At 33.6% G+C, this 26336-nt stretch overlaps 2 protein-coding genes and 1 non-coding gene across 6 annotated transcripts; all 3 read right to left on the bottom strand.

The window, feature by feature from the left end:
• Positions 1-966: 966 nt before the first annotated feature.
• On the bottom strand, positions 967-16257 carry LOC110096268. The gene is made up of 10 exons (XM_020822129.2): positions 16097-16257; positions 15855-16021; positions 15686-15750; positions 13795-13835; positions 13525-13613; positions 13334-13447; positions 8142-8219; positions 6863-6928; positions 1933-2013; positions 967-1213 (listed from the first exon to the last, which is right to left on the bottom strand). Exons 1-10 carry the CDS (start codon positions 16218-16220, stop codon positions 1106-1108), a joined length of 933 nt encoding a protein of 310 aa, XP_020677788.1. The 5' UTR covers positions 16221-16257; the 3' UTR covers positions 967-1105.
• Positions 16258-18740: 2483 nt separating this feature from the next.
• Positions 18741-25973, bottom strand: LOC110096244 (ran guanine nucleotide release factor). 4 transcript variants are annotated; one of them, XM_020822095.2, is made up of 8 exons: positions 25824-25973; positions 25439-25546; positions 25317-25352; positions 25091-25228; positions 23134-23220; positions 20925-20972; positions 20759-20835; positions 18741-19228 (listed from the first exon to the last, which is right to left on the bottom strand). In XM_020822095.2, exons 2-8 carry the CDS (start codon positions 25511-25513, stop codon positions 19081-19083), a joined length of 609 nt encoding a protein of 202 aa, XP_020677754.1. In that variant the 5' UTR covers positions 25514-25546; positions 25824-25973; the 3' UTR covers positions 18741-19080. The 4 variants fall into 4 exon arrangements, with proteins under 4 accessions (XP_020677754.1, XP_020677756.1, XP_020677755.1 ...); XM_020822097.2 differs by having other exon boundaries at positions 25439-25555; positions 25824-25967; XM_020822096.2 differs by having other exon boundaries at positions 25439-25564; positions 25824-25923.
• Positions 25974-26002: 29 nt separating this feature from the next.
• TRNAM-CAU lies at positions 26003-26074 on the bottom strand. Its single transcript has one exon. It is a non-coding gene; the product is annotated as a tRNA-Met (tRNA).
• Positions 26075-26336: the final 262 nt, after the last annotated feature.

The following is a 26336-nucleotide window of genomic DNA, read 5'->3' as shown; positions in this document are numbered from 1 at the left end:
CATTTTCATTAAAAAATTTAATGAGAATATCCGAATCCATATTTTTCCATAAACGCACAATGGATCATATAATCAAAATACATGTGAATAATTCCGAACATCAAAAATAAAAAAATCTTATATTTTCAATCATAATCCAAAATAAAAAAATAAAGGCAATGATAGGTCAGTTCGGTTTAAGATGAGATCATGATCCATTTAAAAAAATTGAACCGGATCTTCACCTCCCGGCGCGCTACATAAACGGCCAAAATGACTTGGAAGAGAGAGAGACAGCGGAAGCACTGTAGTGTGGCTGCGGCTGTGACCGCGAGCGCGCGTACGTGGAGGACACGTTCCACTGCCGGAAGCGCGCGCGTGCTCCACAAGCTTGACTCACGTCAGTTCTTCCGAATAAAAATTTGATGGAGATAATTTTAAAATTTTTTATTTTATTTTGAGATAAAATAAATAATTTTTATATATTGTACTATCAGAAAATTCAAAAATTCTCTATTAAATTTTAATTTAAATATACTAATATACTTTTTCCAATTCTTCTCAAAATAGTGAAAGACACTCTTCTCTTAAGGAAAAATTTTTGTACAAATATCATCAAATTTAGTCATCGTGAGTCTAAAAATTAGTAAATTTATTTTAAAACAAAGATAATACAAAATTTAATCAAATACTTAGATATTAAACATCTAAAAATAAATTTAAAAACTTTAAAATTCAATTTAACCTGATTTTAAACAAGATATATTGGCCCAATTTTTTCTTTTTTTATAAAGGGAAAAAATAAGATTAGAATATCCTCATAAAATTTAATTAAGATGAAATTTAAAATTACTAATTTATTTTAAAATAAATACAATACAAAAATAACTAATTACTCACTATTGTACTCATAACAAAATAATTTTGATACTTCTAAAATTATCTTAACTAAATTTTAACTACAATAATATTCTGACCCAAATTTCGTGCATTCTAAAGTTTGGAACCACCTTCACATATATTGGGGAAGAAAAGTTTCTAAAACAGTCACCATAAATATTGGAAAATAGAAAAGAAAACAAATGAAAAGAATAACAGTTGGGGGTAATGTTATTTCAAAGAGTTATCAATGGCTTGAACAACCAAGGGGGAACTTACGTACCTTTATTCTCCCGTCCAGTGCAAGAGCAAGCACATCATATTCCTCCACATACCAAAGCTCAGAAATAGTTGCCTGGATATTAATAATTAAATTATTTATACGATCAATCACAACATAACTCATCTCAGTCTGTCGATTGAAGGCTTTAACTACTAATCTTACTAATCTTAAAAGTCCTGAGTTCAAAGCTTACTTATCTGATGTGTATGAGTTTGACTTAACGGCTAAAATGTCAGAAAAAAAGAAGAACAACGACAATTTCAATATGGTGGATATGTATGTCAAGCCAATCTGTGAGCCTGCTCAAGTTTCACGACAATTTTGATTAGTCCAAACTAGCTTGTCAGGTTTGAGCTAGTCACGACTTAACTCCGCCGCTCATGAACGAGTAATTTTATACATAACAATCGAATATTGACTACTTATAAAACTAAAACTCTCCTAGGTCAATTTTTAAAATTCTTACTCAAATATTCAAATTCACAATAAAATTTCAACTTTTTTTTTCACTTCTGTCAAATTCCCAAAAATAAAATGATATAGAAGTTAATTTTATAAATAAGAAAGGTTTATGATTTATGTGCATAAATATTCTTAAGATATATTGGAATTATAAAATTATTAAATATTTAAGATATATTGGAATTGCTTCATTTGGTACATATTAGATGTCCTTTGGTGCCATTTACCATTAATGGGAAACGACAATTAACAAAAGCAAGGATATAATCAAGAAGGAGAAGTTCCAATTTTTTTTGCATATAGGAATTGAGATATGCAATGGACAATACCTCAAATCCACGGATCTTACTGTTGACACGTTCAACGAGCTCATGAAAGAACTTGAGTAGATCAGAAGAGTTCTTCATGTCCTGTTATTTAATCAGAAAAATAATGATTCAAACAAAAATATATCGAAGATAATTGTTCAGATAAATTCTCTTCTGCATACAGACAGATCGAGGGATTGAAATGCTTCCAAATGACTATATACAAACAAAACAATTTTCCAAAGCAGGTTGAATGAAGTTAGAACAAAAAACAGATGGATTTAAATACATACCACTAAATACTCCACTATTTGCATATCTAAATATCTAAAATTTAATATTTACTTAGACAAACAACAACAATAACATCAAGCCTTTGTCCCACTACGTGGGATCGGCTACATGAATCTTTTTTCTTCATCATGCCTTGTTAAAAGCCAAATTCTCGTTTAAATCTAATAAAAAAAGATCATTTCTAATATTTTCTAATCAAGTCTATTTAGGTGTATCTCTACCTTTCTTAACATAAGTCAAATCTAATACCTCTACTTTCCTAACCGGATCATCAAAAGGCCGCCATTTTATGTGAATATTTACTTAGACAAAATTTAAAATAATTCTAACACTTCAATTTTACCACCCATTACCTATCACCATCCCTGTTCAATTTCCCCAAACTCCCTAAAGAGGTAGCTCACCTCACAGAGTTCTCTCCCGCATTTTCGATCGAGCCCCAAACTAATCTTAAAATTAAGAGTCACAAGTTCTGTCTGGAATCTGATTATGTTGATCAATCGGATTATATTGTTGCTTTGGACCTCAATTCAGTCTATTGAGCTCGCTGGGGTCCTCACCCCGAATTTTTTTCCTATACAGCGCCCCGGCGCTGTGTACCCGAGCACCTTGACGCTGCACATTTTTGTTGAAAAAAGATAGAGAAGCAGAGTATTACGTCGCTACAAACCTCGGCGCTGACAGGGGGCATTGCAGTGTTCTAGACCCGGTGTTGCGGTGCTGTAGTGCAGGCTGCAATTAGAGAGTGGGAGTGCCGCAACACTCCAACTTGGAGCTACAGTGCTGCGAGGCCGGTCGGACAATTTTTTTTCTTATTTTTCATTAAGGGATGTGTCCCTTAGGGGTTTTTTCTATTGTATATATTTGTATGTTCTAGTGTGTAAACAGAGTAAGAAAGAAGAGAAGCAAGCAGAGAGTGAGAAAGAAGAGAGATATATTATTTCTCCCAAATTTTCATATTGAATTTCTTGGTGTGATGTGGCTTAGTGGTTTTTTCCTTGTTTCGGATTTTTCCATGTTAAATCCTAGTGATCTTTCTTTTTTACTGCATTTTCTACTTCTTGTTTGTTTCGTTACATGTTTTACTTATCCCTTAACAACGGGTATCAAAGATACGTTCTTCAGTTTGAGTGAGAGTAATGACTGATGAAGCAAGATACAAGATTGTAAAGTTTAACAATTCCAACTTTGTTTTCTGAAAGATGAAAATTGAAGATTTGTTGTATCAGAATAAATTGTTATATTTACCGTTGGAGAAATCACCAATGACTATGGAGGAGTTGAAGGTATTTGATCGGACTGCACTAGATTTAATTTGACTTTGACTTTCCTCATCTTTTCCATTCAAACATTGCAAATGAAAAAAAAAAAAACTACAGTCGATCTCATGGCTGCTGTTACTAAGATGTAAGCCCTCAAACAAAGTGTTCTTGATGAAGAAATTATTTAATATGAATATGTAAGACAACACTGCAATGGCAGAACACCTGAAATAATTTGAACAATGTGATGAGTTAATTGTGTTCAGTTGGCATCAAGTTTAATGATAAGGTGAGAACATTATTATTGTTATCTTCATTGCCAAATAGCTGGGATGGATTGGTTCCTGCTACTAGTAACTCTTTAGGAAGTTCAAAGTTGAACTTTTAAGATATTATGGTGTTAGTGCTTAATGAAGAGGTTCACAAGAAGGCGAAAGGTGAATCTTCAAATTCTGCTCTAAATGTTGAAGCAAGAGGAAGGAGTTTAGAGAGAAATTTATGTAGAGGGAGATCTAAATCAAAGAGAGGAAAGTCTACTTCAGGTAGAGTGAAAGTTGTGTGCTGGAATTATGGAAATAAGGGTTGCTTAAAGAATGATTGTATTGTTCCAAAGAAGGCTAGTGGTGGAGGTCAAGACAAATCACTTTGCAAATATATTTGCAGAAGAGTTTCAGTCAAATCCTCTGATTTTTTCTCTAGCTAACACTTGGATTATAGATTTAGGTGTTTCATTTCATGCAAATTCTAACCAGGTGTTCAAGAACTACATAGAAGGCGATTTGGGCAAAGTGCATGTGGGAAAAAAACAAGTCTTGCGGCATTGTAGGACAGGGACATGTTGATATCAAAATGTTAGATGAGTCAACTTGGAGACTCAAGTATGTTAGGCATGTTCCTTGCCTAAAGAGGAACTTAGTTTCTATGAGTCAGCTTGCAAACTTAAGCCATGTGACATGATTTACAAAAAAAAATTGTTGAAGAAGAAAAAATGGGCTATAGTTATAACTCATGGCAGTATTGATGGCACCACATATGTTATCAACAAAAGATCAGATTCTATTGAGTAACTGATTCAAATATTGATGGAGGTCTTTAGCAACAAATGCTTGGTCATATGAGTAAGAAATTTATGCATTCCATTCTTACTAGAGGAAAGCTTCATCGTTTAAAATTTATAAATCTAGATTTTTTTTTTAAGATTGTGGATATGACAAGCAAAAAAAGGTGAGATTTTTTAAAACTATTTTAGAAGTTAAAGAAGCTGGAGTTGGTGCACAGTAATGTATGGGATCCTGCACCAATTTTTTTTATAGGAGGTTATCTCGATTTTGTCACTTTTATTGATGATCACAGTGTGGGAGATTGTTAGTTTAGTGTGGAATCTGATTGTGTTGATAAATAAGATCGTACTGTTGCCTCAGACATTGATTCAATTTGTTGAGTTCACTAGGGGGTTGTAGAGAGTCCTCCCCTTACTTGGGTTCAGGTGTTTTGCACCCAGATTTTTTTTTTCCATACAGCACACCGACGATGTGTACCTAAGTGCCCCGACGTTGTGCACCCGAGCGCCTCGGCGCTGAGCACTTGAGCGCCCCGGTGCTGCGCACTTGAGCGCCCCGGTGCTGCGCACTTGAGCGCCCTGGTGCTGCGCACTTGAGCGCCCCGGTGCTGCGCACTTGAGCGCCCCGGTGCTGCATAGTTTGATAGATAAAAACAGAGAAGTGAAGTGTTGTGGCGCTGACAGGGAGAGCTGCAACATTCCAAACCCATCACTGTGGTGTTGTTGTGCAGGATGAAATCAGAGTAGGGGAGTCATTGCGCTCCAACTTGCGTCGCAGAGCTACGAGACCAAATGGACAGTTTTCTTTCTCATTTGTCATTAAGGGTTGTGTCCCTTGGTGGTTTCTATTGTATCTCTTTGTATAATATAGTGTGTGAACAAAGAGAGAAGAGAAGTAAGGAGAGAGTGAGAAAGAAGAGATCTGTACTATTTATCCCAATTTTTCATAATGAATTTCTTGATGTAGTATGGCTTCGTGGTTTTTTTCCGGTTTTGAATTTTTTCACGTTAAATCCTAGTGTTCTTTCTTTTCCGCTACATTTTCTATTTCTTATTTGTTTCGTTGCATGTTTTACTTTTCCCCTAGCAAGAGCATTCTCCAACAACCCTCTCTCTCTACTCATCTCCTACGAAGGCTTTTTTACTTTGCAGAGATGTTCATTAATTTAAAAAATATTTCTATTTTACTTATCTACATAACAACTAAAATCTTCAAAGTTAGTCTTATATTTACTCATGGAAACTGTAAAAGCATTGTTCTGTTTGCTGCCACAACATATTGCTGATAATTATCAAGAGCATTTGTGTTATACCTCTAGCTTTAGAACCGTTACTATGAATTTCCCTAGTTGAATTTAACTAATTTTTTTCAACATGCTTGAAATTCTTCCTAGCCTATGCAGACTTTCTCTGATTCATTGTTGAGAATGGATTTGATAGAGGATGTGAATGAGGGGTTTTTTATAACTTATAAATTTCGTAGAAATTGAACTTTAGTTAAGAACCAAGATAGGAAAATATATGAAGGTGGAAAGCAGAAAATATTAATCCCAAGAAAGATTTGGGCAGGTTTTTTGTGTTCAGAAATCGAAGTGATTTGTTTAAATTCTACTATCATATTTGCGGAACTTTACCCAAAGAATTTAAGTTTTTTTGAAAGAAATTTAAAGTGATGAAAAATGATCCAACAATCTAATGAAGGTGGTCGAGCTGAATAGTTATAATACAAGATGGAAAAGGAGATAATATGTGATCAGAAGGTAGAGAGGTTAAAATTGATAGTCATACACCGGAGTGTTGTCTTTTAAATTGTATTAGTATTCATGCTAACATTAAACTTGAAGGTTGAAATGATGAGATTTTTACTAGCCAAGTTAGAGATGATAAAGCTCTATCAATTTTGGCACATTTCCATAATTCTATGAGTTTCAAAAAAAGTTCTTCAATCCGCAACTATTACAAATAATTTCTATATTAAAATCAAAGATAATGATAGGACCCGAGTTTTAATCACATGTTCTTGAGGATGTCCATGGAGAATGCAAACATCACTGTGTGAAGATGGTCACACTTTTAAAAAGTGAGAATATTAGATGCAGTACATTTATGCTTGTGTGTTAATAGAGCTAGAAATAAATTGGGTATATCTATCTGGATAGCTCATGAGATACAATATATCATGAAGAAGCATATGAACATCCCTCCTAAACATATTAATAACAGCTTAGAAATGATATACGAATTATCACTACCTAAAAGCAAACTATACCTATCCGTGAAAATATAAAAAATTATCTCAATACAAACAACAAATGAGATGTGCTTGGCATGTTACCTCCAATGGAACTTTAGGGTGCCCCAGAATCCTTGCAAACGAAGTATGAAGCATAACAGGATCATACTGTATAAAGCAAATTATACACATCAAAGCATAACTACTAGAGAAATAACAAAATCAATAATGATCATAATAAATACATGTAAAAAATGCTAAAGCATGAACACGTTTTAATAGTTTCAATGGCACATGTATGATAGCCAACCAACAAAAGTTGATTTCCACAGGCACTAGAGCTTGGCTTCATAATAACACCCATTTAGTTTAAATTACCTACATAAAATTAGGATAAGCTAATAATGATGACTATAATTAATTTGACGTGTTCAAGAATTATCATTTTATGTTTTTTCATATTTTTTTGTGTTTTTGGACGCTATATAATTTTATTTTGTATTGATCTATGATGGAAAATAACCCATGATCATGCTAGATTAGGTGCTCTCAGATCAGTTCACTCCATTGCCTTCCTATTGTGTTGATTTTGCTTCCTTGCCCCTGTTGTCTTCTATTTTTATTGTTTGTTGTTTTTTATCTGCCGTCTGTTGGTTTTCTCTGTCATCTACAAAGTTTCTCTACTGGCCGCTCGATTTCTTGGATGTCTGCTCGGTTTTCTCTTTGTTGTTTCCTATGCAGGATGTTTTGGGTTTCTCTTGGAGGGCTGTGTTGGGCGGTTCTTATTGGTTGTTTTGTAGGCTCATTTATGAGAGTTAATAAATGTCCTTTCCCTCCTTTCTCCTATAAATAGTGACTGAATCTCATTGTGCAGAAGTTGTTGATGGTGTGAAAAAAAAAAAAAATCTGGGGGTTTCTTCTTAGCTTGCAAGCTGTCTTCTTCCTAACCCCAATTTATTCCTCTTGGTTTTCTTTCTACTGCTTCTCTCCACGGTTTCCCTTCCACATGTATCTTTCTTCTCTAAATATTGTAAGTTGTAAGGTGCTATTGTGCCCCGTTCTATTGATATTTGCTAGAGGAGTATAGACTTGTGCTGGATCATAACTTTCTGTGATGGATCTCTGGTTTGTCCTTTCCTTTGAGCACCTTCCCTAGTTTGTATTTTGCATGTGAGGTGATCATTCGTGATTGTTTTGAGAGTTTATTGTTTATGAGTTTTGTTATTTTTTTTTATGCAACTTCCTAATAAATTTCTCATATTAGTGTCCATCAATTTGGTGTTTGTTTATGAGATATTGAAAGGAAATGTTTTATTTGCATTCCTAATGTTCTCCTACTAGTACATAGAATACACCAAATGATAAATGCTTGGTTTCCTACCAGTTGCTTTTCAGGAGAGTGACGAAGAGCATTTCGCAGTTTTGATCGGATAGTTACAGGATCTGGACCAGATATCACCTGATAATAGAGAAACATATGGAATACTTTAGCAGATAAGACAATTATGAAAAAGATAAAACCATGATCTTGTGAGCCAATTAGCTTCCAAGAAGAATACATGCAAAATCTCAAAGTGAATGAGAATGGAGATGATAATGGAATAATGGAAAAATAACTATTACAAAAAAAAGATCAACTTTATCATTTGCGTTATTTCAACTATTTGAGACTAAATTTATGAAGCCATCTTCTACAAAAAAATTTTTTTAAAGTGTTTCATGATATGTTAATCGTATACTGCACAAAAATTTTTGCACAACTTATAACATATCAAATTTGGTCATAATCATTTTCATATTAATTTCATCTGCCCAACTTATGATGCATCTTCTATCCTTCATTATAAATGATAAGACAAGCAATAATAATAAAAGAAGACTAAAGTTGCGGATAGGAAGAAAATACCATGCTTAGTTAAAATAGGAGAAAAGGTCAAAATGTTGCATGATCTATTTATGGGAGGCGGTTTAGTCCCAGGCTAACTAATATGTCCAATTTAATCCTTTGACACTAAAATAAGATTCAAACTAACTCTTCAAATAGGATACAAAATAATTCTAACAAATTTTTTGGATCATATTTAAGAAGTTACGGGACTAAATTGAACACATTTATAATTTGGGACTAAAAAAACTTCACACAAATAATCCGAGAACCATTTTGACCTATTTCTCATTAAAATGGCTTTGCATCACCGATTGACTGATTATTGGACCAATGTCCTTCATTTGAATTTCTAAACAAGGATGACTCAACCATATGAACAGTAACTTCATAAAATATGTCATTTTGCTGATTATAAATTTCAATATTTTTTTGAAGCTAGTATATTTGTCAAAATGAGTTGAAAATTTTTATAGGAGCTCTCATGTATGTTTAGGTATTTCACAAAAAAAATTGAAATTTTTTCTCTAAATATTTTTTCGAACAAAATTCTTACAAGATTATTAATCAGTGATTCCTCAATCACTGTGTTATCGCCGTAAGAAAATCCATTGACGAGTCAAATAATTGAATTTTCTAACGTACTTGATTTTGTTAGAAATAGAATTTAGAGACCTACATATTTTTATACTCTTATAAAATTTTTTACTCTAATTTGACACAAATATATATATATATATATAAAAGAGTGTAGCATTGAGTGTCAAAGTTGATGATGTCAGGCATCTCCATTGGCCTTGCAATCATTAGAATTGTTCCAGTCAAGGTAGAAGCTACTTTCTTAAAAAGTGCAACAAACTTCATGCAAGAAGAGATTGCCAGCTTTAAAGCAAAAAGACGGGAGTTTGGATGCAATATAAAACTTTAAAAAATCTATGGTGATATTGATAAAGAGTGTGAATTTATCATATAAATTCAATATTTTTACATGTAACCTTGAAATAATACTTCTTATTTATATATCCCATAAATATGTGTTTCATCCTATAATATAAAAGCTTAAATTGATGTTTTCAAACAAGTTTTTGGAATTCATGTCGAAAATTGTTAAACACTTAACCTACATAAGAGATATTCAAGTTTTTTAGAACTTTGCCCCCCATAGGAAACTAACCCTTTGGATGTCCATTAGATTGATATTCTAACATACTAATGACGGTCTTTACTGATGTTATAATTTTAACCAAGCTTCTTTTCCAAGCTAACAAGAGTCGTGAAGAATTCTTATAGAAGTCTTGTCTTCCTTAGGTTTTTAGTACGAGGTGACAACACAAACTTTAACCTGTGGCATATGATATTGAGAGAAATCAATCAAGGAAGTTTAACCTATATAATATTATCTATTAGAATGTTACTCAATGATGCTAACTTTTATGGAAGAGGTCGAAAGAAATTCATTAAAAAAATTTCACCTATTCGAGGTTATTTGTTAGAGTATTACTCAATGGAAGAGATTGGCAATCCATCAAGAATTTTTTACTTAACCAAGATTATTTGTTTGAGTCTTATTGATAACATTAACTTGCATATAAGATGTTGAGAGAAATACACTGATTTTTTGATTTATTCAAGATTAGTTGTTAGAGTATTACTCGAGAATGCTAACCTCTATGAAAGAGGTCTAGAAAAATCTACTAAAGATGTTTGATCTAATCAAGATTGTTTGTCAAAGTATTATTAAATAACATTAACCTTTGTGAAAGATATAAAAAAAAAAAATCAAAAAGGAATTTGTAACCAATCCAAAGTTATTTGTTAGCGTATTACTCGATGATATTAACCTAGGTGAAAGAGATTAAGAGAAATCCACCAATAATTGTTTATCTATCCGAGGTTATTTGTCTAAGTGCTACTCAATGATATTAATTTATGTGAAAACGATTGAGGGAAATCCACCAAAAATGCTTGATCTGTCTGAAATTATTTGTTGAAATGTTACTCGAGGACATTAATCTGTGTGAAAAAGACCAATAGAAACTTACTCAAAATGTCTAACATATCCAAGATTGTCTATTAGAGTGTTATTCAATGACGTTAACAAGTGTGAAAAGATTGAAAGAAATCCACCAAGTATGTTTTATCTATCCAAGATTATTTATTTGAGTGTTACTTGATGATGTTAACCTATGCAGAAGATGTTAAATTAAATCTTCATGTGATCGATTGTACCTTGATTTGAATGAAATGAATGCAACATAAATTCCAAATCAAAGGTAGAAATTAGCCTATATTTAGGTGATTACTATGCTTTCAAGGTCATGGTTGTGACCCTATCCAAGTTGTTTAAGTCCTATCCCAATAATAAGACAACATGAAATATAGTTCAACTCAAAATTCTATCTTTCCCAAATCTCAGTATTCTTTTCATTAAAATATAATTTTAATTTTCAAAAATAAATAACAATGACATATCACATAAGAACTCATAAGTCATCAGCACTGTCATCACTAAAGGATTCTTCATTTGAATCATTATTATGATGAACTGCTCTCTCCCCTTCCTCCTCTTCTATAGAGTCCAATGTCTGGCATTTACTTCAAGATTTATGTAAGTTTTAATATATATAGCATGAAGCGTAAGCCTGATGCCAATGAGGCGAGGCAGGCCTAAAGGCGGGCCTCAACCAAGTTGAGGTGCAAGCTCCATAAAAAAAACTCGAGGCGTAAGCATCGAGGCGTTTTTTTACTAGAATTGCGCAAAGGCGAGCCTCATATTGCGCAATTTTAAACCATGCTATCCAAGATTATTTATTTGAGCGATACTTGATGATGTTAACCTATGCAGAAGATGTCAAATTAAATCTTCATGTGATCGATTGTACCTTGATTTGAATGAGGTGAATGCAACATAAATTCCAAATCAAAGGTAGAAATTAGCCTATATTTAGGTGATTACTATGCTTTCAAGGTCATGGTTGTGACCCTATCCAAGTTGTTTAAGTCCAACTAGGGGCTATAGAGTTCGAAATTCTTTTAAATCTCTATTAAAAAAATTCTCCATATTTGTTGGAAGTTTTGAGAAGTATAGTTGTTAGTAGGGCTGTCATTAATATATAGAAAATATTGAAAAAAAGAACTTGCATCCCGACAAGTTAACATGAACATCCCTTCAAAGTTACAATGGCCATAAGACAATATTTGAGAAATGATGGTCGGATGACTATAGTCAGGTGATAATGGGCAAAGGGCTATAGATTGGAGACAATGGTTAAAGGGCTGTAGTTAGAAGAGGGTGGTTGAAGGACCATAATCGAGTGATTGTAGGAGGCCATAATCGGGTAATGATAATTCAAGGATCGTAGTCGGGCGACGGTGATCAGAGGACTATAGTCGGACGACAATGGCGATAGTGGTCAAAAGACTATAGTCGGACAACAGTGGTCAAAGAATCATAATCGAGTGACGATGTTCTGCGGACTATAGTTGGGCAATGATCGTGATGGTGTTGGAGGACCGATGATGGGCAAAGTAGTAGGAGGACTGATGTTAGGTAACGGGCAATCAGAGGGTCGTACTCATGCAACAATAATTGAAGGATTGTTGTCGAGTGATAGTGGTCAGAGGATTATAGTTCAAAGATGATGGTGACTGTGTTGGAGGACAAATGTCGGATGATGGTGGTTGAAGGATCGTAGTCGGGTGATGGTGGTTGAAGGATCGTAGTCGGGTGATGGTGGTAGAAGGATCATAGTCGAGTGATGGTGGTTGAAGGACCATAGTCCAACGACGGTAGTCCGAGGACCGTAGTCGAGCAACGGTGGTCAGAAGACTGTAGTCGAGTGACTATAGTCGAAGGACCGTAGTCGAGCAATAGTGGCCAGAAGATCGTAGTCGAGCGACTGTAGTAGGAGGACCATAGTTGGACAATGATAATCGTAAATTGGGCATCAACTCCAAAGATGGGGACAACAGTGGTTCCACGATGGAGGCAACGGTGGTATGATGATTGTGGTTAGGCGGTGGTCTGACGATAATGGTCGGCTGGAGGTTTAATGACGGTAGTCAAGTGGTGATTTGATGGAGCTCTGAGATTTTTTAAGCCTCTGAGCATTTTTAAATCTCAAGATAAAGGTCCTTCAATGTGGGTCAATTTATAGTTTTTAAGAATCGTATGCACTTTTAAATCCCAACCAAAAATTTCAATTGTTGTTTATTTTATGGTCATAAAATACCGAGCCAATTAACAATATTTTTGGTTAGCTGGGTTTTTAACCTTTAAAGGAACATTCAAGATAATTTGCTTTTCAAATATTGCGACAATCTTAAACAACAGATCACATCATGCAGGACAACATACAACAGAGCCAATTTCTAATAGGTTATATTTGCTGATAAATGATTAGGAGGCTATAGGATGCATGTAAGTATTCTAGGTTAAAATTTATATGTAAGAATTTAGGAGAAAAAAATTAGATAGCCGACCAACATTGTGAGCCATTCAATACATTTCGTAATAGTGGCAAAAATTATTTATAATGTAAAAGTCATAGAAAATGCGTCCTCATTTAAAAAAATTTAACCACGTAACCCAAAACACACGAAAAAGTAGGCTTTACCATTTGACAATGATGGTTGATGCTTAAATAGAATAACAACAGCACATAAGTAATGAAGTAAATAGTATGAACCTGCCAGCACCCTAAAAGCACGCCAGTTGATGTCAACACCACTCTATCCAGAAAAATTTTCAAAGGACAAAGAGACCGAGCAACTTCTTTGACAGCAGAAGCTTCAGCTTCAATCTCAAGAAAGTAGGAGAAGACATTAATACAAGAAAATCACAAAATTAGGAAGAGAAGACTAAATAAATGCAACATACCTCAGCGTCAGTTGCCTTTACAGATGTTAGATGATGGGAGGCATGAAACATGCTGAAGTGGTATAAGCTTGCATTCTGAAACCAAATGGCTGATTAAGAAAAATAAATTCATCAGTGCATCATATTTTTAGTCAACCTGAATCATAAGAAAGAGCAGTCTTTTAAGCAATGAGGTAGATAAAAAGTAGAGCAGAGTTGTGTTTAACAATAAAATTCTAAATCATCCTGTAAGTGTTAAAAAAAGAAAAAAAAAAAGCGAAAAAACTTTACCTCCGTCAAAATAGGGAAGAAAGATATCCCTTACAGCCTTCCTGCAGTAAGCCATACAAGGAAAAAGAATAAAACAGATTTACATGCATGTTTAGAACTCGGAAGTGCAAGGAAGACGGTAAATAAATTGAAAAAGAATCAAAATAGGGAAGAAGTGGTGTAATCAGCATAATCTAAATTTAGAGAAAAAAAAAAAAACAAAATAAGTTTTACATGCATCTATAAAACTACGTCGGGAGATGGGCTTGGGGTGACAGATATGTGGCCTCTATTGTGTGATATAGACAGCCTCTCTGCAATAGAGAAGTATAACTATGTAAATCAATCCCTCCCAAGACCAAGCATTCACGGGAAGCCTCATGGTCTACATAAGCCTTTTAAAACTTTGTTGCAAAATGAGGACATTAAATTTAAGAAGAATAGCCATTGTTCATATGATTGCCTTAGGATTTTCCATTGTTTTAATACCTGAAAAAATTTATTCACAACAAAAACAAAAATTGTAGAGGGAATGAAAGAAACTTAATATAAGAGACATAGTGATAAGTACTTTTAATCAAACTTAACATACAAAAACATATTTACTAGAGAGTCTTACTCAGTTCGAAAGTGATATAACCAACTTCTTATATTCACTTAAATTGAAAGGAACACGGTAGTGGCCTAGAATGCCTGATACCAAAAAGAATAGGTCAGCGGTTACACCAAAGCATTAACCATGGTTTCTCAAATTTCCTAAGGAGAGGCTACAAATACGAGATCGTATCAGAATACATTAACGCAATGAACAAGAACTTTGAAGCAATTAATCATTCCTCTAAAGACCATTTTCCATTGTTTTAATAGTTTTAATACATGATTGATGGTTACTCCTAACTCTCTCCTAAATTTGGATTCCCTCTTTCTCCATACTTAAATTCATGGTTTCCTCTTGAAACTCCAAGCCCTAATCTTGGAACCCCTCTTACCCTCCTTAGTATTTATAGCTTCTCTTTCTAGATTTTTTAAAGAAATACATAATATTTATCTCATATACTTGTCACTTGATTCTCTACAACTTTAATGCTCAGCATTTTGAGTGATGTTGAAGACACATTTTAAATATTTGCATAAGCCAATGGTTTTAGTCTGCCTCTGAGCCCCATCTTATAATCAGGATTTTCGGAAACCTATTGACTTTGAGAGGTGAGCATGCATTGTTAATGGCTTATGTTCACAACACTTATAGGGTCATGGATATGTCATCATGCTAGTCATGGGATTCATACAGCACTAATCTAATGATGAACAAACATATCAGATCAGGGAAACTACAATTATGATAAACTGCTGTATGACTTGATTGACCTAGCTTGCTATGAAACGATCCAAAAAATGCAACATGCATCTTAACTACAGTGCAATCAGAATAATGTATGCTTGCAAGTAAAAGTGGTCTGTATTTTTTCCTTTTATTCCAACAGGAGTATGCATCCATCATCTATAGCATTTTCATCCCATGATGATGGTATAGACATCAATCTATAAGGTAGTTCTGCTTTACTTGTAGCTGTAAAAGTAAAAGGCTGAAGTAAGTTAATGTTGTAACCACATAGATTATGTGAGGAGTTTTGGATAATAAGGTCACTGAAGATTCTCCAAAACTTATTCTAGAAAACTAGAACTAGAGCATAAAAGATTGCATGATGAGACATATTGCATACTGATGTAGGCTAATATATGAGTCAAATACGTTTTCGACACATTTAATGCCAAAATTTTCACAATTGATACTTGCGTCAAAACATTTTCTACCCTTCAAACAGCCAATGACTAGTTTACCAACTCCTACGGGAAGATTAGATGAGTGACATAGTCAAAACAGTACACAAAATCAATTTTATAAACTTACGAGATAGGGTTCGAAAATTCTGGGCTCAGGTAAAGAACATTTGCCCTAACAGGAGGATCTGCAGCCTAAAATGCCAAAAAGCACTTCAAATCCTCATCACAAAAACTGAAGAAATCAAAATACTTCGTTTCCCTAAAAGTGGTTGAATATCAAGCCAGTTACCACAGACCTTAGGCTTCGGAATCACATATCCACCCCTTAATTCAAATATATCGTTGAGCATTAGCGATTGTGAAGTTTCTCCGCCTTGCAGAAACTTCATCCCGTGCTCATCAATGTCCCTCGACATCTCATTGTATAACCGAGTCCGCCTTTCTGAACTCGACATTAAAGACTCTGTATCGGATCCCACGGATTGTCAAACTAGCACTACTCGCAGGAAAAAAAAAACCAAAAAATTAGTGTGACTACCTGTGTTTGTGGATGTGGAATTATCCATGACTGCTCGGAAAAGGAGGTAGAAGACGACGGTGGAGATGATCCACACTGCTGAGGCGGCTTTCCCTTGGCCAAAGAAATTTGTAAACCTCGGCATTTGATCTTTTGCATGGTGGCATTTCGAACGGTTTAACGGTTTAGGCCCTAAAAAAAAATAAAAATAAAATAAAATAAAAACTTAATAAAAATATGGCTCGAGCAGCGCTAGTTGTATAATTATTACTAAAGAAGTTTTTCTTTAATCAGATATTAGTTTTATATATTTTTTTTAATTTTTGAAAAGTAGGTTTGGAATATGCCAAAAATTTTATGACGATAGGGAGAGCTTAACATCCTAATATTATATGAAGTTTTAACACACATAGATTAAAAAAGTTACACAAGACACCAGCATTTTTACGTGAAAAATATATAAAAAAAATAAAATTTGATCCAATTGAAATGATTCAATTAATATATGTTATCAATTACAAGTGATACTCTTACTCATAATTTGAAAAGTTATTGATACAATGTAGTATACATGAACTCTGGATAATAGATTTCGTTGTATAAATTGGAAGCGACTAGTGGTGTTGAAGATATCTTCAAGATATCAATATCATTTGTTATTTGTACAATCACTTTTCATTGAAGAAAAGAGACTAGAGGTCAAAAAGTCAAGTATAAATGTTGATATTGACATCATGAGTCAGAATTGTTAGTGATGACATGCATGGACCTTATAGGAGATATTGTGCGTTGATTTTATTGGCGACAACAACTGACTAAGTCAATAAGCATATACATGAGGAATAAGAATTGTTGGCGACGCTGCCCATGGACCTTATAGGAGATGTTGTGCATTGACTTTGTTGGTGACAATGACTGATAAAGTCAATAAGCATATGCATTAGTGTCAATGATGTGCATCTACTTTATAGGTGATGGCATGCGTCTATATTATAGGCGACATCAAACAACAAAGCTGATAAGCAATGGTGGTTGAATGATTGTGCTTGGGCAATGGTGGTCAGAGGATTATGGTCAGACAATGATAGTTAGATGATCATAGTTGGGGAACAATAGTCATAAGATCATAGTCAAGTAATGGTGGTTAGAATTATGTAGTTAGGCAATAGTTGTCAAAAGCTGAAGGAAAGTAATTAAAGAGCCATAGTTAAATAATGGTCGTTGGGGAACCATAGTCCTGGAGCACGGAGGTCGAATGGTGGTAGTTCAATAATTGTGGTTGGATGATGGTGGTCTAACAATGATGGTCAGACGATGGTAGTGGTAAACTTATGGTAATGACCGAACTATAATGTCTGATGTTGATGGTCCAATAACACTAGTCGGTTAGTGGTAGTCGAATGATTATGTTCGGACAACGTTGGTCTAATGGAACTCCGAGATTCTTTAAACCTCCAATCACACTTGAAAATTAAGCCAATTATCCCCTTTATATAAAGAATTGTGGTTAATTTATAATTTTTGAGAGTGATAGTATCTGTAAATATAATCAAAATTTGAAAAACTTCATCAAACATTCTGAAATGATTCTCACGGTCAAAGATTATTCTCTCACCAATTAAATGCTTAATGATATCGAAATTAAGTGATTTTGGGATTGTTAAATTTGACTCATTGAGAAGCTCAATTTGACCACAAGTATGTGAGATTTGGGGGCTGTATGTTCCCATAATTAATATTCTAAAATTTCTGATTATATTTCAAGTGCTTGATTTGGTCGTTCAGACTCAAATAAATCACTTTTTGTGTCAATGGGTTCGTCTCGTGGAAGCATTTAGTTTGACTATAAATTTAATAAAATTAGAATTCATATGATTTTGAATTTGATTTTAAAAATTTTCAACTCAAGTATACATTGATAATTATACTCAATTAAGTTGCTTTAATCATACATTAAAATTTTTATTTTTAAAAATTACTTCTTTCCACAGAAGTTTCTAAAATACAATAATAGTTATTTAGAAAATAAAGTTGTGAAATAGTTAACCCAATTGAACCTTACATTTGAAGATTTCTGAAATTATATTATTTCAAATTTAACCCTTAAGAATTTTTTAAAAATTATTCTTCAAAAATTTGTAAATATTTTTCATGATAAATTATAAACTTCTAAAATATTTTTCAAGATATTTTCATTTAACACTTCCTCAATGAAACTTGAAAATTTAAATTTATCCAACACTTGTTATTTATTGATGTAAAACATTTTAAGATTATTATTTAGCAAATTCTTGAATTTCTTAATGACTTTGAGAGTTAGTTTGAAGTTAAAGTTCCAAGCATTTCAAAGTTTTACACATATACCCCTAAACATATTAATCATTCTATGAATATTTTGTATATAATATAGTGCAAAAAAAACTTGTTATAGTTACTTGCCATCTTATATTATTTGTTTTATTTCAATATTTTGTATTGCACACAAATGCATGCAATCATAAAAACTCAAATTTATAGTTGCTCTTATCATGCAGAACCATTTTAGTATAAATATTTCCATTGTTTGCAATGTGCAAAGGTATAAGTAGCCCTACAAGCTCAAATAAAATACTAAGCAGTTGTGTGTGGAAGCCTTTAGGTCCAAGCTCTTAGATCATTTGTGATATGCACAATAGGTGAAAGAACCCTTGCAACTCAATTTAAAGCTTACAGGTGCTTATGTTTAGGTATTTTGTTACAAAATCTTTCAACATTCAGACTAATTAAGACATATTCACGCACACAACACATTCGCAAGACCCTGGTCCGGAAACTTTTGGTTGGTAGCCAAAGCTCCCAACCAACACCTTCGCGGATTCACAACAGTAACATGCCTTCTTCAGCAAGTTTCAAGAAGAAAAGAGTCCTTCAACAATAGTAACATGCCTTCTTCAGCAAGTTTCAAGAAGAAAAGAGTTCTGAAGGCTGCCAAAACTGAAAAAATGTACATAATAGTTCAATTTATCTTAGGAAACTACACCAAAAAGATTCCAGTCATGGACGGTGAAGCTTGTGACAGCATTTTTAAAGACTTCTGCCATTGGAAGGCATCCTGAATCTGTTGCAGGAACAGCTGGACCAGCTCCCACGGCCCTTGCACTTGCACTCAATGGGCTACAGTCAACAAACAAAGAATATAAACCATCTTTGAATCATCGAGGTGTATGCGAAGCAATTATTTGAACTTATAATTTTTTTAATTTTTTATTAGAAAGCAGCTTTAAGAAGCAATAAGAAAGTCGTCCCAATCGAAGCCTATATAATACTCAAAAGACAACGCAAATACAATGTGAGGAGAAAGCAGCATTGCAACTAGACCTCAGAAATTATAAGCTCCAAAATCAACTAGAAATGCATCAAATTTGTTTGGGAAAAAGTTTTATTTAGATAAACTCCACCAACACATTTTTTGATGTGATATAAAGAGAAAGAAGGTGAACTTTCTATTGTTCTGCCTGGTCTTGAAAGTGTCAATGAAAAATACGCGTTTAACCTGTATCTGGTTAGTTAGCAGCCATGTTACAATGCTAATAACATAACATACAGCCACAGATGGATTACTAGCAAGCGTAATAGGTCGAATTTATATATTGGGTTGTAATGATATCTGACCATAGTCCAAACTAATCAAGAAGCAGTTTGTATATATATGTAATTGCTGCAACTTTGACAACCAGCAAACACGAGAAAATCGTTCATGGTTGGTTCCAGGACATGAGAATGTATGGCAAATTAAACAAGGAAATAAACATCCCATATCTGATGCTCAGTATCTAATTAAAGTGCACACACCCCAAATGTAAAAGCTGAAGCTGGTATGAACTGCCCTTTTTAAGAGAAGGTCAGCTCATCTTCTCTAATCTAGCAGGGGCAAATGCGAACAAGTAGGCGCAACTTATCACGTGTAGAAGGCGTGACAAATAGAGGGGTTGTGGAAGGATCGACGGTGAGTTCGTATGGGCGATTCTACATTATAGAGATTGATGTAGGCAAAGTTTCGGGTCCCCCCCCCCCCCCCTTTTGGTTGCTACCCTTTCGGTCCCTGTTTTCTGTTATTTTTTTTTAAGAAATTTCTATTGGTTAAATGTGCGGTGCCTTAATTTCTTGGATTAATTACTCTTCTCCTTTATTTTCCTATATATAGTGGCTATTTTTCTGCTGGAAAAAGAAGTTTTTGAGTGATAATTTGTGGAAGGTAAAATGTGCGCTAGCTTGCGAGCTAGCCTCCTTTTCCCTTCCCCTCTATTATTTCGTCTCAGTCTTCTATCTCTTCTTTTCTATCCATGATTCCCGCCCCATCTGTATCTATGTTCTTGAAAATTTTGTAAGTTTAAGGGGTTAGCCGCATCGATAAGTCATGTTTAGTGTTTATCTATAAAAAATGTCTTTTAAGTTGTGATCTTGAGTTTATATTTAAGTTTAAAAAAAAAAAGATTTTATTCTTTGCAATCTTTAATTTTTTTTATTGCACCAATTTGGCATCAGAGCCCTAGGTTTTTACGAGTCTTCCTTCTTTCTTGAAAAAAAAAAAATAGAAATTCATCAACAAACCGAGGTCCAAATCAAGATGAAATAGAATTTAAATACATCATGCTAAGTTTGATTCTATTAAGTTATACAAAAAGATAGATGCTTAAGACTCACTTAATGAAAACAGGCTCATAGGCAGTGATCAGCACATCAGTTGCAACCCCCTTAAGGCGCAAATTTGCAAGATATACCTGAAGAAAAAAGGGTAATCCTTCCATAATTATTAAGCCCTAAGGTCCCCTAGCATTACATAATTGCAGAAGTAGTAGATCAGCTTTACCCTCACTATATTTTGAGCCTCCCTTCCTTGTCTTCCCTTAGAAACAGCCTAAGAAAAATAAACAAACAAAGCAGGGTCAGTTCAGAGAATTTAGGGCTTTGAAACAAGAAGGCCATAAGAAATACATGTTATAGTTTGTTTTTGCAGCCCAAGTATACATTGATTTGGTATAGTAGGCTTTATCGACTTCAACAAGAAAGAAAGCTAAACCTATCTTCCTAACTATGTAAATGCAAAAAAAAAAAAAGAACGGCTATGCACCTCATCAATTTCACTAAGAAAAAGAAAACAAAAGCTATGTTTTGAACTGTGTAAATGTATAATAACACCACAAAAAGGGGCACACCCAGTGCAGGGAGCTCCTGCTAACTTAGAGTTTGCGGAGTGGTTGTTGATGTACAAGAAGAACAACATTAACAAGCGCAAGCTATTCTTTTTTCATTTTAATTCCCAGTTATCTGAATAGGAAATTCTTTCACCCTAGGCAATATCCATAAAGATTATCAAGGAAGGTAGTGTCTTCTAACACATGTTGACACATGCATTCAATGCGTTGTCAGTTATAAACCAATATCTTATCATCAAGTTAGATAAAATAACTTAGAAGACCACAACGATTCTTCGATAGCCAAAAGTTGGCTCAATGAAAATATGATGGGTAAGCACAAACTATTTTGCAAGATTTTAATGCCCAGCTAGTCTAATAAACTAAAATACACACCCAAATGTCTTAAGAGTTAATATAATAATCTACCTTAGGTTTTCCATTTCTTCATAATCATTAATTCAAGCAATCAGTAAGCCACCTGATTAAACTCAATGAAAATTTTGAAAAATTTAATGGTCATTTATATTTGAAAGGACATTGTTGAGGATGATGTATGAAGCTTGACATATAAATGAATCTCATTGAACCATACATTCATCCATGTTTGTGAACATGCTCATTGGTTGGCGACTTGCCGCTCATTTAATGCTTGTTAAGTGTCTTAGTAATAATTCATTTCATGTTCTCATATCAAATTTGTTTCCATCAGGTGCACATGAAATTATGTATATTAATAGAGGTTAAATATAATAGAAGTTTGTGTTCAGAAGATCATTGGATACTTTAATCTCATTTTTAACATTTTTGTTTCATTATACTTGCATTTCATAAGATCAGAAACATATCAGATCACCATTAATAGGTTTTATCAGGTTTCTTGAATATAACTATGATTGGATTTATTTTTGGTAATGAGAATGTATGTTTAAATCACTAGCTAGATTAAAGTTAATTTTGGCTCGAACGCAATTATGGTAAATAGATAAGCTTGAACCTAATTTTAATACTAGTCATATTGAATTGGTTCAAGCACCATGAGTAAATAAATGAACAAGTTTAGACATGATAGTGCTTGACCTGGCTCAACTTATTTATAGATCTAACTAAAAAATAACTAGTGCTGAAACTTCTAAGATTATATAGCCGATCCTGGTCAATAAACTCCCAGAAAGTAAAAATTTGGCAAAAGTGAGAATTATATATAAGCATCATCAATAGCTTAATCTGTGTATTTTACTGACTACTGGGGGCTAATGGAATTTAGGACATGAATACGACAATTTCAAATGAATGCAAGTTCTTTTTTCAAATGTTAGTATCATCTAGAATGCAGTGCTATCTGAATGTCAAAGCAATCTATTAATTATTACTTCATTGGTTTATTATTATTTCTTAACAGAAGGTTGCGCTGCCTTGTGTGATCATCATGACTCTAATCTTCCTTTTTTCTACATTATTTGGGCTAAATGTTGGCTAATTTAATAGACATCAAGAATTCTAGAGAGTAATTTTCTCGGGTTAAGACTAATAATGATGATTATGAATTATTTTAGGTTAAACTAATATCTCAATAACTAAAAACTTTATTTCAGCTAATTAAACAAGTTGCATAAGCCCTATTAAGATAACATTAAAAACCAAGATGTTAACAAACCAACTAGCCAGTACACACTAACTGAATTCATGAATAAAGCCAGAATTCTTTGGCCCATTGCTCAATAAGACAGCTACCAACAACATATAACTTGAGAAACTATTTAAATACTAAGCATGATATGGATGGCATTGAGAAACTAAAAGCAGAAACACGTAAAGATACAAAGCTTTGTTATTCCAGCATTTGGTGACATATTGGAAAATAAATTTGGAAAAAATAATCACCATCTGACCAACTGCTGTTGTGACAACTGATGGTACATCTCTGTAGCGCAAGCCAACTGCTTCAATAGTACCAGATTGCTCAAATAGCTATGGAAATGAAAATAAAAAGAAAATAAATCAATGAGCCTGAGAAGTATGAGGATGGAAATATAACTGACTGAATGAAAATGAATAAAACTAGAAGTGACTACAACAACATCAAGCCTTTATCCCATTACGTGGGGTCGGTTATATGAATCTTTTTTCTCTATTGTGTCCTGTTAAGAATCAAATTCTCATTTAAATCTAAAAAAGAAAGGTCATTTCTAATATTTTCTAACCAATTCTTTTTAGGCCTATCTCTATCTTTCTCAACATAAGTCAAATCTAATTAATCTACTTTCCTAACCAGGTCATCAGAAGTGACTACATACAGGTTAATTTTAAAGAAGTATTTAACTGAATGCATGAAATGCAGACTTGCCATATAAAGCTTGTGTATGTTTGAAAGAACCTCAAATGTTAAAAAGTCTTAGTAGACTCAACAGAAAGGACATGAAAATCAGTCCAAATTAATAATTTTGTAAGTTGCCATTGATATAAAATCATCAATCCAAAAAATTGACAAGAAATTGATACAGTATCATTAATACTAATTTAGATAGTAGAAATATCCAGCAGTACCAAATATTTTGAACTCAGAATCATTTCCAAATTAGTATTGAATATGATAGACTATTAGCAATCAGAAGGTAAGACATGCAGCCGCCAAGAAAAATATCATATTCCATATGAATCTAAAGAAATACTCTATAGAACATGTACTGGTGCCCAGATAGAGTTATCAAGACCTCCTATTCAAGCCCCAGATGAATCAAGCTCAAGAAATTAAGAGGAGGGAAGCAGCTTAGAAGAGGGGGCATTTGGTGAGAAACTTGAGCTTCCAACCTTTGAAGTCATTTATATGTCTTGTACAGGAACGTGTGTTGAGAGGGAATTTAAAGTGAGTTTGGGCTTTTTGTGGCTATCTCACTTTTTTTTTTTTTCAGTTATATATTTGAGAAACCAGGCACAAATAACAGAATTCAATGTATCCTTCATAATTCTTCCAAATATCAATCTTAACATTCTTAAAGAGGCCACGTTTGACTTGGCTATTAGCAACTTCTTTAGTGTCCAACACATAGGCAATGTAGCGCTGTAGCCAATCTATCTTCGATTCAGTATCCATGACATTGGAGATGCAATCATCTCTTTCAACCAATAGGCCACAAGTCTTTTGATAGGACTACTTTTCTGGGGAAAAAAAGGGAAATAGACATCCCGCATTCATGCTACGTAACATTGAGACAGAAACCTTCTAATGATAATTTAGAAAGTAATTTACAGACCTTTGTTCATATGATGCCGGCGTCCTGTTAAATTAGAATTTTATCTATAATAATACCTGATCCCTGGCAAACTGGAATAATGCCCCAGTTTTCCAAAACTTAAATTTAGAAAGATGAACTTCAACTCTGCTTAAAAACATTAGACTAACGCTTCGTTTGGGATGACTTTCTTACTGTTTTATGAAACAGATTTTTTAATACAAATTTTTTTAGTTTAAAAAATTTTTGTACTAAAAAACTGCTTTAAAAAGCAATAAGAAAGCCATTCCAAACAAAACACAAGAAACATGCAGTTTTTTAATTCAAAATAATATGCATTACCTAAATATAATTTTGAAAGTGTTTTCCGTATCTTAGTTTATATGATGTCCAAATCCTTTCAAACAAAAATTTAGCCTAATAATAATGCATGAATCATGCCAAACTGGAATAATGCTCAAGTTTTTCCAAATATAAATTTAGAAAAATATGGGCATAAAATCTGCTTTAAAAAAATCCACCCTCAGAAACGCGCAGTTTTTTAATACGCAAAAACCTACTTCATAATTTGACCAAGATTCGAGAACAATCAAGCTCACAGAACATACCGTGCTTTGTTCTGCATCTTGTTCGCTAGCAAGATCGCGTAGAAACCACACAGCACTGCCATTATCTTCAACATCATGCTTAAAATCCAACAGCTCGATAATAATACTCTCATCCCGGCTTGGATCAACAAAAACTTCCTTAAAACAATTAAAAAAGAACATTACTGCTTTGGATATTTAAAAAAGCAAGAATAAGTGGGAAAAATTTTAGAGTCATTAAGAAAACCTGGTGATTCGGAACTACTTGTATGTTGCTCACATCCTGTTGTTAAAAAAAAAATCATCAAAATTATATCTCAAGCTGGGCGAAGCTTTTTCCTGTGTATGAAAAAGCAAAAGAAATTCAACCTGGAATCTCATAGGAAACGAGGTGGATACAGCACCCCCAAACAGAGGCCTCGGGATACTTTCATCAGCCGGCATCCTACACCTTCTGCCTCAAATGATCGTCAATTGCTACAATTTCTCACAAACCCGAACAAAAAATAAAAGAGTGTCAAGATTATATCAATATCGATTCGCCAAATTATGAGAAAAAATCCTAATTGCATGGAAAACCTGAGAAGTTTCCAAACCAAAACCCTAGATGTGAAAAGAACACCATGAAAAATATTACTTATATCCAAAAAATAATATAAATTAAATATATGAAGAAAAAACGCGACTTTTCACAATATAACTGACTGAGGAACTGAAAAATGAAGAGCGCAAATTAAGAAATGATTTTCTTTACCAGCTGAAGAGGAGAGGTTTTTTAGAAGAGCTAAAAGAAAATGGGATTGGCGCTTATGAATTATGAGTTGAAAGATATTGAAGTCTCCCGAAGCTCAGAAAGGCGGAATCTAACCACTTTATTTGAAAATTGCAAATTGCAAAAACCAAAAAAGATATGATCGCGGGAAGCTGACGCAATATCAGAGCCAGGTTTCGATCCTGGGACCTGTGGGTTATGGGTCCACCACGCTTCCGCTGCGCCACTCTGATTTGGATGGAAGGCCTGCCAAATGATAATAAATATACAAAACTATTAATGTGTGGAAAGTTTTTTTTACAATAATATCTAATTAAAAATTGCTTATTATAGATTTTAAAATTAGTTTATTTAGACAATCAGTATACGAATAATAGATTAATATTTATATTACACTAATTTTAAAGTAAATTTAATGACTTTAATTTTATTATACTAAAAATTTTGTTTTAAATGTCTAAGGGATTGTTTCAGATTACTTTTTATTTTACTTCT

Source organism: Dendrobium catenatum, unplaced genomic scaffold, assembly GCF_001605985.2.
Source record: "Dendrobium catenatum unplaced genomic scaffold, ASM160598v2 original_scaffold_209899, whole genome shotgun sequence".
NCBI classification, from domain to species: domain Eukaryota; kingdom Viridiplantae; phylum Streptophyta; class Magnoliopsida; order Asparagales; family Orchidaceae; genus Dendrobium; species Dendrobium catenatum.
Note: the sequence above shows the minus strand (reverse complement) of the source record. Positions and strands in the feature narration are given on the sequence as shown.